Source organism: Bubalus bubalis, chromosome 20 (assembly GCF_019923935.1).
Source record: "Bubalus bubalis isolate 160015118507 breed Murrah chromosome 20, NDDB_SH_1, whole genome shotgun sequence".
Taxonomy (NCBI): Eukaryota; Metazoa; Chordata; class Mammalia; order Artiodactyla; family Bovidae; genus Bubalus; species Bubalus bubalis.
In genome coordinates, this window is record NC_059176.1 from 66,052,467 (window position 1) to 66,066,752 (window position 14,286).

The 14,286-nt window shown below is 47.9% G+C and overlaps 1 protein-coding gene across 6 annotated transcripts in view; it reads right to left on the reverse strand.

Annotated features, from left to right (window-relative positions):
• Positions 1 to 14,286, reverse strand: part of GABRA5 (gamma-aminobutyric acid type A receptor subunit alpha5) — a 91,247-nt gene that overhangs the window by 10,878 nt on the left and 66,083 nt on the right. For all 6 annotated transcript variants that reach the window (XM_025271651.3, XM_044932917.2, XM_025271649.3 and 3 more), the window contains one exon: positions 833 to 976. In XM_025271651.3, the coding sequence (XP_025127436.1) occupies positions 833 to 976 (144 nt within the window). The remainder of the gene's footprint in view (positions 1 to 832; positions 977 to 14,286) is intronic.

The window sequence follows — 14,286 nt, forward strand, 5'->3', positions numbered from 1 at the left end:
GCAGCAGTATGTTGCAGCAGCCTCTTCCCAGGCCTGCCAGGCCCTTTCCGAGGACACCAGCCCTCTCCAGCAGATGGGCACTGAGTGGAAGGCTGCAATGTGCATCCCTTGCTTCCGGCCAGCTCCCAGGGGTGGTGATGCTGACAGGTGATGCTGACCGGGGGACCATCTGGGGCTTAGAACTCATGGTGCAGGCAGGACTCACTCCATCCTTGTCCCACATTTCTCCTGCCATTTGGCGCCCTGGAGGACCCTGCCCTGCTAACAGCCAAGCTGGTGATCGTGACCATTGGGGTTGGGGTCTGAGGACACCCCCTGTCGCTGTAGGCCAGGAATGCACTCTGTTCCTTCGGAGACCCTGCCCACTTGGCATCGGGTGACGCCAGGCCTGTGCTGCCCTGAGGGCTCAAGCCAGCCCTGTGCCTGAGGGAGTTAACTGCACCCTCGAAGGCCGTGGTGATTTCTACGTGGCTCGCTGTGCTTTCCAAAATTCAACCCCAGGGGAATCCCTGAAATGGTCAAACAGGGAAACAGCAGAGCAGGTAAATGGGAGAATGTGTAGGCAGCTCTCTGCCTTGGCTGCAGAGGCTGCTGCTGGCGTCTTGGTGCTTGGCAGGACTGTTACATAAGCAGGGCCCGCGGTCACTGATGCTCACATGGGGGCAAACGCACCTCGGATTAACGTCCCTCATGACCCTTAATCCCGGGATGCCACAGCTGCGCCTCCGTGCACCGCCGGAGGAGGGGCTGGACGTGGTGATTCCTTGTGGCTCAGGAGAGCCGGGGCTCCCCCAGGCGTGCACCCGTGCAGGGTGCGGGAGAGGAGGGCTACCTGTGCTGGTGCTGATGTTCTCCGTGCCCACGGTCTGCCCCATGAGGTGGTACTGGTTCAGCCTGGAGCCATCTTCTGCCACCACCACTGACTTGGCAGTGCCGTTGGTCCAGACATAGACGACTTCGGAATTAGGATATGCGTCTGCACGGCGGGGGACAGAAGGCAGTGTAAGCCTGGAAACGTTTGCAGCCTGGTACAACCACACATGTTTATGAGAGTAGTGAGAGGGATGACTGAAGAATCAAATGACCTACAGAAAGCACGGGCAGTCAGACCAGGGCAGACAGCTCCACAGTCGAAGCCCTTATCATTTCCACAGGGCGGAGCCCTCAGAAGTCAGGCCCAGTGCTTCCCACGGACTGTCTTCTCTTCAGGGTGCACCGTCACATGGGCCAAGACCACAGGGCCTGGGGCTCTCCCAGCTCCACGCTCTGGGGCAAGTCTCCTGTTCTATGCTCCGTGCTTCTATCTGAGAACAGGATTGTGACAATGTCTGCCGTCCACTATTACAATGGACATGACGAGAGCTCCATCAGGGTGTCAACGGTTCATTAAGAGTCAAAGTAAACATGATGAGTCACTCAAGAAGCAACGAGTAAGTTTACTGTGCACACACCAAAAAGACAGTTTGCAAACCGAGAGCTCTCAAACCAAAGCATGGGTTGAGGCTCAGGGGTACACCATTATAAAGCAGCTTGTATAGCAGGAAAGAGTTGATGGTTTATTATTCAAAGTGGTTACAATATTAGAATTTTCTTAAGTGATATGGAATTGGTCAGTAGTTGCCTCATATCAACCCCGGGAAACAGTTTAAGTTTTACTTCTAATCCTTAGAGGCAAATGACCCAGGTCAAGTTAGCCTTAGAAAATAAGCTAAATTAAGCTTCATTTGTAGGATGAAACCGGCTGGCTGCTCAGTGAGTTTTCATGTCTGGTCTCCATTTGTTTGTGATTCTAACAACTTGCAGCAGCGTCTGACTACATCAGCTCCTATAAAGGTTTCACTTTGCAGAAGGCACTTGTCTGGTTGTCTGCACTGTCCTGGCAGGCAGGTGATGCAGGCAGCAGGAACTTTAACCCTGGCGTCATGTCTGTGACTGTTACCTTACACAGCAAAAGGCACCGTGCAAATGGAATGAAAGCTATGGGCCTTGAAGTCAGGAGATTTCCTAGATAATCCCAGTGGACCCAATATAACCACTTTGGTCCTTCAAAACAGAGAACTTTCTCAAGCTGAGGCCAGTCACAGAGACCCAGTTTAGAGAGATTTGAAGCAGAAAGAAAGGACTCAACTTCTATTGCTGGTTTTAGAGGTGTAGGAAGGGGCCATGACCCAAGGTATGGAGTTAGCCCTTCTATGGGCAAGAATGATTCCTGGTGACAGCCAGCAAGAAACAGAGACTTCAACCTGCAGATCAGGGAACTGAATCCTGCCTGCAGCCTGAGGGGCTGGATGTGGACTTGCCCCCAGAGCTTCCTGAAGGGAAGGCAGCCCTGCTGACATGACGATTCTGGCCACGGGAAACCCAGAGCTGGGATACCAGGCAAATTCACTGTCTGACCTGTAGAACTAGAAGACGATACAAGTGTTGTTCTATTTTTTAATGTTTTAACTATTGAGATACAATGGACACATATCATTGTATAAGTTTAAGGTGTACAATGTCATGATTTTATATATGTATATATTATAAAATGATGACTACAATAAGGCTACTTAATAAATATGTTGTTTCAATTAAATTGCTAAGTTTGTGATAACATGTCATGGCAGCAGAACACTAGAACAGGTGGATGGAAAATAAACAGAAGACTGTATCCCAGAGGAGGGAGACAAATATACATGAACATGTTATATGTGAGGTGGTAGTGAGTGCTACAGGGAGACACACGCTCTGCCGAGGGGAGAGGTGCAGTGGGGGAGTCTGGGGAGGTGAGATCGCGGGGCGTCAGCACACGTACGTCATGGGAAGCAGCGGCTGGGGTGTGTGTTGGTGGAGCGGAGGGGCCCCCAGGGTGAGGCCTGAGAGGTGAGGAGGCAGCAGAGGCACTGGCGCGGTGGCCGCTGCACTGGGGCAACGGTGAGCACGCTTCCGGGGGTCTGGGTCACAGGCTTCAGAGGACAGCGGCTCCCGGGGAGCGGATGGCATGAAGGAACCCGCCCACTGGAGCGCTCCTCGTGTCTCTCGAGGCCCCCGACAGTGAACCCACATACCTACAGCATCTGCACGGCTGCCACACCCAGACCCCAGTGCCTTCTGCACAAGCCTGTGCGCTGGGCTTCCCGCCTAGCACCAACCCCTGGCACAAAGAGCTGTGTGCCCTCACAGGGAGGCCTCAGCAGGCGTCTCAGGAGACAGGCGGGCTGGCAGGGAAGGCGTCCCTGGGCGGGGCGGCAGGTTCCGGGCCTCCACCAGGCAGGGCCCGGTGCAGCCACTGCTGCGCAGACGGGCAGGAGTGTCCGTGTGGCCACAGGCCTCCACAGAAGGTCCCAGAAGAAGGGTCACACTACTAAGTGTACGAGTTTCTCTGCTAGTGCACATCACTACCCTTATTCTTGATTTACGTGCGAAAGAGCATTCCTAAGATTTGAAAAATAATAAAACAAACAAGTATAGAGCAAACACTGAGTTAACACAGAGGAAACTTCCAGGCCCTCTGTGAAGTCACTTTCCCCCAACAGGTTCTTTTCCAACCTTAACAATAATCACATAATCACTGCATTGTTTGCTCTGTAGTTTTACAGACATCACTAAAGAAAGGTTGTTTTTTTTTTTTTTTTTTTGCTATGTTTTCTTCATAAAATCTGATTGTGTTTTTTACCCGTTTGAATCATGTATTCTTTACATATTCTGATATACGTAATTTTTTTGTTCCATGTGTTGTAAACATCAAGTTGTGCCTATATAACTTTGCTCACTTAAAAAAAAATTTATAAATGGTAGCTTAAGTGAGTTAAATTTATCAACCTTTTAATCTCTGCATCTTATTTCGGAGGCCCTCCTGATCAAAGCTAGAATGCTCCATCTTTAACCATCAGGGCCTTGATACAGGAAGCTGACTTCTGTACATATTTTCCTATATAAGTATCCAACTGCACCCTCTCCATGAGATTTTCTGTGCTGCCACAGGACTCATTAAGCCGTTCTTCCCACCCACATCCTTTCAGGGCCTGTTCTGACAAGTAAGGTCTCCTGCGGGCACAGGCTCTTTCTGTGGAATTGTCTGTTCTGCTTCCTTTTTCTATTGCGATTGCAAGCCTCTCGCCTTAACCACACAGAGTGCAGAACTCTAGACACCAGCAGCTGGAAGAGCAAGGTGTCCCCTTTTCATCTTCACCCACACACATGTTAGAATCAGGCTTTCCCCAAAATACTCTGATGAGATTTATATTGGACCTGAACCGGATCTACAGATTTAGATTGGGGTGACATCACATCTTAGGTATAGAATCCTTTTACCAGGGACATGATGTGTATGTAGGTCTCTGGAGTGCAAGTGACTGATAATAAGCTTTTTTTAATTGTAGTGTTAAGTGCCTGGGATCAGGCTTTCAATTGCTGATTGCCAAGGCACCTGTTTAAAAGGCATTCACCTCACATGAGCATGTTCCCAGATACTCCACTAGATAAAGGACCAACCCACCCATGCAGTTCCCCTTCAAGAAAACCCAAGGTGACCTAGATAACTGACTGCCTGATGACCCCAATTCTCCCTAGTTAGAACACCTAATTCCCGTTCTTATGTTTTGAATTTGCCAATAAAAATTGAACTGGTGAAACCCTAAGCACCCCACCCTGGACCCCAATAAAGGCAGAGCCCCACATCTATGGTCTTCCTCTTTCCCTCACCCATGACTGTGCTGCGTGGCCCTGGGTGTGCTATGGGCCCTCTGAGATCTCTGAGTGATAACCTGGTTTTTTCAAAGTTCCCTTTTCCTGGCAGTTCCTGCCAAGTGTGTCTTGCAGTCATAACAGGAACCATGAAGGCCTGTCCAGCGTCAGCACTGGCTCCCGTCAGAGAATGTCTGAGTGGGCTGCCATGGCTCGTACAGGCCCAGATGGGCACCCCAAGCATTCCTAGTCACAGTGTGTGTCTGACGGCTGATGATGACCTGAGGGCAACACAAAACAGTGCTCTAGGTGGACACATCTCTCGGTGAGGTCATATCACTTTCCTCTTTCACCGGGTGTTCTCCCCTCAGACGTGTGTTAGTTAACACGGTTCCAAAACCCAGTGTGTCCTGTCTCTGAGCAAAGCCGCAGCTCCCAGAGTTGGGAACCCTACTTCTCAGGAGGCTCCTCGGCGAGGGGGTCGTTAGAACCCTGAGAATTAGTGACACAATTCCAGTGCCATCTGGGTATCAGTATGATATCAAACAGAATGATGTAAACAGAGCAGACGTGCTCACCAGTTAATGGGATACCACGGATGCTGCACTTGAATTACATGGCAAGTGGAGGCTGAGTGTTCTTGTCATGTGGTTTTAAATTAGCATGACCTTCCAAGTCTCAGGTAATGCAGAAGCGTGTTTGCACATGGGCTGCACTGGAGCCCTCCAGCACAAGTGCGTTCTGCTGTAAGTTCCCTTCTCTGTTGCGGGAGATGTGGCTGGGCTGGCGTGGGGGGCTGACGACGCACTCCGCCCTGGCAAGCTGCTTTCCAAGTGTCTGGTCACAGACACAGTCAAGCATATGCTGATGGCTCCCTGAGTTTCCCATAAACAGGTGAGATTTCCCTCTTTCTATCATTCACACGGCACAGCACCCTAAAGACTGCAGGGCCGTGGCGCTGAGACATGGACTGGAGCAGAGTGGCCACGCCGGGTTCTGGCCAGGGCTGAGTGTGGAGTGGGTGGTGGATGGTGATGAGGCTTCCTGCTGTCCCCAGACTGGCGCAGGCAGCTAGCATCCTGCGGTCTTGTGCCCCGTACTTCCCCAGCTACTGTGCCCCAGGACAGGCCAGGCTGCTGCTCTGTGAGGCTGGCCCCACTCCGGCCATGTTCACAGGGAGGAGGGCTGCTCATGTCCTACCGGCACCCTCATTCCACTCCCAATCCACACACCATGGGCTGTGAGTCTGTCCCCTGGCCCAAAGAAGTATGTAGGCCCCCATGACCCCTGGAAGATGTGAGCCAGCTGGGAACTGTGAATCCCAAAGCTCAGAAAGGAGCGCAAACCTTGGGGCAATAGGTCTCAGTGACCCGGGTGGTTCTGAGAGCCAAGAATGACTGGGTGCAGAGACATGCGTCAGAGCAGAGAGCACAGAAAACGATGCACCATCCCTCCTCCCGCAACTGCAGAGCTACCTACTCAATGCCAGTGTCCTCAAGGAAGATGGGAAGAGGGCAAAAAGCAGGGGGCACAGGGAAGAGGGGGCCTTTGGGAAGAATGACGCTTTCAGGAGGGGGACGGTACCCGCCTGGGTGGCCTGGAGAGAAGCTGACCATGATGCGGGCATGCATGTGGGAGCTGTGGGATGGTGGGGGTGCAGACGTGGTGGGGTACAGACTGGATCACTGGGCACATAGTCCTGACTTTCCCCGTGGGACTGGGTGTGGCTGGGCATGTGGTCCTGACTCTCCATGGGACTGGGTGTGTCTAGGCATGTGGTGCTGACTCTCCCCGTGGGACTGGGTGTGGCTGGGCATGCGGTCTTGACTCTCCATGGGACTGGGTGTGGCTGGGCACACGGTACTGACTCTCTGTGGACTGGGTGTGGCTGGGCACACGGTCCTGACTCTCTGTGGACTGGGTATGGCTGGGCACACGGTCCTGACTCTCCGTGGGACTGGGTGTGGCTGGACACACAGTCCTGACCCTCTCTGTGGGACTATGTGTGGCTGGACACGTGATCCTAACTGTCCTTGGGACTGGGTGTGGCTGGGCACGCGGTCCTGACTCTCTGTGGGACTGGGTGTGGCTGGGCACGCTGTCCTGACTCTCTCCATGGGCCTGGGTATGGCTGGGCATGAGGTCCTGAATCTCTGTGGTACTGGGTGTGTCTGGGCACACAGTCCTGACTTTCTCTGTGTGACTGGGTGTGGCTGGGCACACGGTCCTGACTCCTCCATGGGACTGGGTGTGGCTGGGCACATGGTCCTGACTCTCTGTGGGACTGGGTGTGGCTGGGCACGCGGTCCTGACTCTCTGTGGGACTGGGTGTGGCTGGGCATGCAGTCCTGACTCTCCGTGGGACTGGGTGTGGCTGGGCACATGGTCCTAACTCTCCATGGGACTGGGTGTGGCTGGGCACACAGTTCTGACTCTCTCCATGGGCCTGGATGTGGCTGTCTTTGAGTTCTGGGGCCAAGTGGCATGCAGACCAGGAAAGCCTGTCTGTGCTTCAAGGATCAGAGGCTGAGGAGAGGCTGCCTCTGTTACCTGCAGGCTCACTAGCCTCCACGCCTCTTTCTCCACTGCTGATGGGGATGGGGTCAGGTGGATTATGGACCACCATAATCCAACATTAAGGACCCCAGAAAATCAGAATTGTAACCAGATAAAAGTTACTTGAAATCACAGAGTAATGTATGAATGTCAACTACAATGCACACTAATCATTCATATTGTCTTGTTTTTCAAATTGCTAGTATTAAATGGCCTGTTGATATCAATGACATTTAGCAGCACTAAATTCTGCTCTTTGTGTCAGATGCGTGGCAAACAATCTCTTAGCTGGGACAACAGTAAACGAGGCCATCAAGTTTGCCATACCACCATCATCTGTCATGATTTAGAGCTCCAGAAACATAACGCTTGCCTTCCTCCAACTATACATCAGCAGAGCTAGGCAAGAAGGTTTGAAACATTTTCACCCACAGCCAACTTGGCAATTCATCACTGCTTTTTGAGCAGCTCTGTCCCCAGGTTGACACCTCCTATGTGTCCTCTTCTGGCTCTGCAAATCCTGAATAAACAGCCACAACGGCACATCAACCCCTCGTTTACAAGGCCTTTTCGAAGCCGCAAGTTTTTGTCTAATGATGAGAGAAACATTTTGGCATGATCCCGACCGTCACTGTTCTACTCTAAGCTCTGCTCTCTCATCTTCAGATTGAGGGGAACAGCCTGGAGGTGCTCAGGGCAACATGAACTCATGGCAACCAAGTATTCACCATGTGCCTGATACACAGTAGATCCGCAGTAAACAGTGACCAAGGAACAGAGCCATAGGTTGGACAGAAGTTTTGTTTGGTGTCAAATCCAGTCTCATGAGAAGATCTTTGTACATGAATTCGCTTTCTAATTGTCAAAAGCAAACCGAGTGTGTGGGAACCACTGGTTAGTCTTACGTGCCAGGCTATGAGACAGTGAGGAAGCCTCTTCTACTCTGTGCATTCACTGCCTATGTTAGAAGAAATACAGGTTAGGAGGCGATCAGAATTTTGATGATTGGCAAACTCTATAGGATTTTAGTTCTCTGATGCCCGTGTCCCCAGTCTTCCTCCTTCTTCTAAAACTGAGGTAGGAATCGGCAGAGTACCTGTCCCAGGTGACCTCACCAACCATCACCTGTGTGACCCACTTGCCTTCAACTGCCCCATCAGTCTCCTGAACTGAAAACCAAGTCAATACCTGACACATCAATTCCGTAATCTAAATTAGAAACTTTGTAAAATATAAATGTCTGTGGATACATGATCTCTAATGACCTATGAGACACTCCGCATCCCTGCTTTCAATCAGGCAGGTACCAATGAGATCAGTGGGGCTTTGCCAGGCCTCTTTCCCTGTCCAGAATCAGCTGAGAAGTGAGTGCAGCTCTCTGCAGATGGAGATGAACAGATAACATTGCTGCTCTGTTACCCAGAAAGCAATAGTGGAAGACTGAGATTTGCTAGTCAGATGGCCCATCATCACCCCACAGTTGGGTCTCTGTAAAATTACATGGGGTCACTGACTGCCTGCTGGTCTGAGGGAGAGTTGAGAGACTGTGCTCTGTGTCTATAGACTTAAGTGGAACCAAATCAGGGAAGAAGACAAAGGACTGTCACCCTCCAAGTAGAAGGGCTGCTTCCTTTGTGAAGAAGAATGAGAAGCAAGTCAAAGGCCAGGAATATGAGGATCGAACCCGTCCACATACTCTTCTGTCCCCTTCATAAAGCAATTAGCTTTTTACACATTCATACCAGTAGCTCCTTCCAATCACTTCCCAATTTCTCATAGAAAATAGCATTTTGCAAGTCATCTGGTCTTAAATCACGATGCCATCTTTGACTTATCCATGGGCCCAGAGCCCATCTCATAATCCACTTGTCACACCGGCCACCACCCTGCTGTCAGCTCTCATCACCTCCACTGCTTCGTGACATTCCAAGTACTTGTTTTCACTTCCAAAACAATGACTTCAGCACATCCTCCCCTTAGTCCACATCACTGCTCTGTCTATTTCTACATTTTGGAATTTAAGGCCCTTCCTACTGGGAGCAGAGAATAAGATGTTAGATAGCATCACTGACTCAATGAACACGAATTTCAGCAAACTCTGGGAGACAGTGGAGGACAAAGAAGGCTGGTGTGCTATAGTCCATGGGGACTGACTTAGTGACTAAACAACAATAAAAACATGTAAAAACAACAAAAGCAGCACGAGGTCACAAAGAGACATGACTGAGCGACTGAACAACATTAACAACATCTGAACTGTGGCACTGCCGTGTCTCTTCCCCAAGGAGGAAGCCCAGTGCCTCCACAAACAGATCACCTGCCAATTGTGCTTTATCCTTTATCCATTATGCCTCCTTCCATCCAAATCCTCCAGGCTCAGTTCAAAATATGACCCCCATGAGCTTCCCCAAACAGCCCTCAGTTTCACAAGGGTTTTCACTGAATTATTTAATCTGCCCAGCATTTGCTCCTGGAACCCTGGCCATGCCTGTTTCCCACTGTACCTCGCAGGGTGCTGAGAGCAGAGCACCCCTGACACAGCTGCCAGACGATAATCAAGGTCAACCAACGCACAACACAGACAAAGCTCCAACGTGGCTCTCTGAAACCTGCACTCCAGACACCCACAGACCAGCGGAGCCGCTCCATACTGGCGTGACCAAGGCAGCAGCAGAGCTGTAATCTCACATGTCTGAACACTCTGACAGCTCAGCCTCATGATACTTATGATGGCCTGAAATTCTGTCTACTGGAGATCCACCGAAATAGTGTTCACGTCTAATTTAGGGTATATTCTCATCAATTCAGATGTTTTCTCATGAAACTTGGTCTACCACTTAAGGCATAACTTCACAAATAAAATGAACAACAACAAAAGGACTATTTCCTTCTCTAAATAGTCTTGATTTGTTTAAGCACTTGCTTCCAAATTTAAGCCATGCCATTAGACCCTGATGCTGGGAAAGATTGAAGGCAGGAGGAGAAGGGCATGACAGAGGATGAGATGGTTGGATGGCATCACTGACTCAATGGACATGAGTTTGAGTAAACTCCAGGAGTTGGCGATGGACAGGGAGGCCTGGCGTGCTGTAGTCCATGGGGTCACAAAGAGTCGGGCATGATTGAGTGACTGAACTGAACTGAATTATCTTTAAGGAATTTCCTTACAGACTGGAAATATAGCTCTAGAATCCAGGGCTAATTTCAATAACTATTTGAATTCTTGAGAGTAGATATAACAATAAGAGAAATATATGTTAATTCAGTTCTGCGTTAGAGAAGCCAGAGTATGTGGCTCATCAGAATAATGATGACTATCTGCATTGCTTTGTCTCCTAACAGCAGAGAGTTGTTGGACTGGGTAATTTGAAAATCATTATATTATCACATTTAACCTCTGCAGCCCTGGATGCCAAGGGTAGAAGTGAGCTATTTGACCAAGCAGCTATTTTTAGTAAATCCAAAAGATAAAACACAAGCAAGAAAAACACTTCACTGAATAGTATTTCTCCTCCTAAAACTATTTAGTCTTGAGTTGAAACCATAGGAGCTGAGGAAAAGTGAAGTCTATGAGGTTTTCTAGCTTTTGGTCAATTGTATGCAAACATGACATATGAGGAAAATCTTCTAAGCTGCCTTGAATATCATAGTAATGATAGTAACAGCAAACATGAATAAGTGTCGCATCAATTTCAAACCAATCTTACAATATCAGGCAGATATAAATAAATTTGGTATGAGAGTTCTGTATCTCCACTGAGTTCAAGAAATGTTTATATTGGTTTTGTCTTGCTATGAAGTTCAAGAAATGTGTACATACATACATATATATATGCATGTATATATACGTACATTTTATATATATATATAAATTGATGTTGTTTGGTTGAATGTAGAAATGAAGAGGCCCTATTAGATACATATTTTAGCTTTGAATATTATAAATTATATAACCATAGTTGGGGAGTCGCTGAATATGAGATTATATAAAGAGTGTTTAAAAGCTCACATACTTTATTTCACCAAAAATTGCTTTGTGCTGCCTGCCCTGCACACCACTGCCATTAAATCTGAACATCACATTGACTTGAATTTATTCAGATAATGATGAAAAATAACAATCTTTGACTTTTAGTGTTCTACCTTTGATCAAATGAAGAGCGTAATTTTCAGGTGCAAAGAGTGGCATAATTTTAAGTGCCATAATGACTCAGTGTTTCCTAAATGAGGTGCCCCAGGGACCTTTTTAAGGGTTTGTCCCAACTACTGATGTGCACAGCCACTGACGGCAGTAGGAGTTTAAATAAATTCTAGTGAGAGTCCCTCTCTATTACACTACTTTCCCCAAGTAAACGTATGTGTTATCTCTACATGGCATTTGAAGATCATAATTTGAAAAAAAAAGATTTACTCCCATCCAACTTAATTTTGGTTCATCACACATACTTCTGATCCCCCAAATCCCTTTGGAATTAAGAAGGAAATTAGTTTTAAAGGAAACCTTCAGAATTAAAGGAAGTTCCCTCCCAGTAATGGCAGAGTGGCTATTAGTAGGTAATAACTATTAACTTTGGACACCACATGAAAAATAACTCCTTGAAGGCAATGGAGAGTGAACAAGGGCAGGAGGGACCCAGAGAGGAGCTGGCACTTGGATGCAGGGAGTGGCTTCTCTTTAAAAAAGTAAAAGACAGAAAATAATCACTTGACTCTAGTCAAATACCACAGAAAAGATGCTGCCCTGACCCAGCCCAGGCCCGCAAAGAGAGTGGGAAGCTAGGCTTTCCCCTCAGCAGCTATGAGGACAGGTCCAGCCTGAGGGCAGGGCCTTCTGTCGGTGGGCAGCACCGACACACACTCTCTGCAGGGGCGAGAGGGCGAGGGGAGCCTGGACCCCCACCGACGAGCAGGAGCAGTCCTCCTGACACTTGCTGGGGCTGTGTCACAGGAGGCCCAGTGGAAGCTCAGACTCCTACCACCCCAAGGCCAGCCTACCCACACAGTGGCAGGGGACACTGGTACGGAGCTCGAGGTCCTGTATCTACCCAGCAGCAGCCAGAACCCAGGCCTCCCCCTGTCAACGGAAGCTGGGGGGAAGCCTCAGTTCAGTTCAGTTCAGTCACTCAGTCGTATCTGACTCCTTGCAACCTCATGAACCTCAGCACGCCAGGCCTCCCTGTCCATTACCAACTCCTAGAGTCTACTCAGACTCATGTCCATCGAGTCAGTGATGCCATCCAACCATCTCATCCTCTGTCGTCCTGCCTTCAATCTTTCCCAGCATCAGAGGGGAAGCCTACCTGGCAGTAAGAAGGCTGTGGTACACCTTTCCCTCCAGAGCAGTGATTTTAAGTCTAGCTAAAACAGAAGGTTTCAATAAATCTAGAGTGTCATAATATAACACACGAAATGTCCAGGTTCCAATACAAACACATTTGTCCTAATCATAACCAGGAAAATCAAACTGGGTTTTTTGAAAAATCAATAGATGTCAAGGAAGAGATGACAGAGATGTTAGAATTACCCGACAAAGAGTTTTTTAAGCAGCCACCATAAAATGCCACAATGATCAATTACAAACATGCTTGAAACAAATTAAAAAATAGGAAGTCTCAGCAAAGAAATAAAAGAGAGAAACAAAACTCAAACATAAGTTTTAGTATTTGTGTTGGTCTGCTTGGGCTACCATAACAAAGTACTATAGACTGGTTGAATTAATCAAAATTTATTTTCTCACAGTTCTGGAGGCTGTCAAGTCCAAGATGAAGGTGTTAGCAGATTCTGGTGAGGATTCTTGTCCTGATTTACACAGGGCTGCCTTCTCCCTGTGCACTCACATGGCCTCTCCTTGTTGCATGCATGTGGAGACAGAGAGATCTCTCTCTCTTCCTTTGCTTATAAAGGCACTAATCCCATCAGATGAGGGTTGTACCTTTATGACCTCCATTAACTTTAGTTACAAAGGCTTTATGCTCAAATACAGTAACACTGAGGATTAGGGTTTCAAAATATGAATTTGGGAGGCATAATTCAGTTCATAACATTCTACCACTGGCCCCCACAAAATTCATGTCCTTCTCACATGCAAAATATATTCATTCCATCCTAGTAAGTCCCAAAGTCTTAACTCTTTCCAAGCATCAACTCTAATGTCTGAAGTCCAAAGTCTCATCTAAACATCATCTAAATCAGATATCAGTTAGACTCAATTCATCCTGAGGCAAAATTTGTCTCCAGCTGTGACCTTGTGAAACAAGTTATTTTGCTCTAAAATATAATGGTGGGATGGGTATAGGATAGACATTCCCCTTTCAAAAGGAAAAGAAGGGCTGATAAGTCTCAAGCAAGTCCAAAACCTAGCAAGGCAAGTTCCACTAGATCTTAAAGCTCGAACATAATCCTCTCTGGTTCAGTGTTCGGGGAGCAGCCTCACACCCACTGCCTTGCAGGGAGCAGCACTCAGGGCTCTGCTGATGACAGAGGAGAGGCTGTCTCACTCCCTGGCCCATGCACGCTGCACCTGGGCCAGGACTGGCAGCTCTGAATCACTTTGGGGCTCATTCTTCCTGCTTCTGTTGAGATGGCTTATAACACCATGGTAACCATTTTTTTTTTGGGGGGGGGGTGTTCCGTCATGAACAAACTTCCTCATTTTTGCAATATAAGAATTTCCCAAATCTTTAAGTTCTGGAATTTGTTTTCATTTTTTTGTTTTGGCTTAACAATTCCTTCTTTAATTCATCTGTTGCCTCTCAAGAGGAACCAAACAACCCCTCCAGCACTTCAGAAATTTCCTCAACTAAATACCCAATTTCATTACTCACAAGGTTTACCTTCTACAAAACACTAGAATACAAATTAGTCAAGTGCTTTGCCGATTCATAACAAGGAGCATCTTTCCACCATTTTCCAAAAACCTGTTTCACATTTCTTTCTGAGACCTCACCAGAAAACCTTTAACATCCAAGTTTCAAGCAGCATTCTATTCATGATTATTTGGGTATTCTCTAAGAAGATGAAAAATTTCTCTCTAGTGCTTTTTATTTTCTTTTGAAGCCCTAA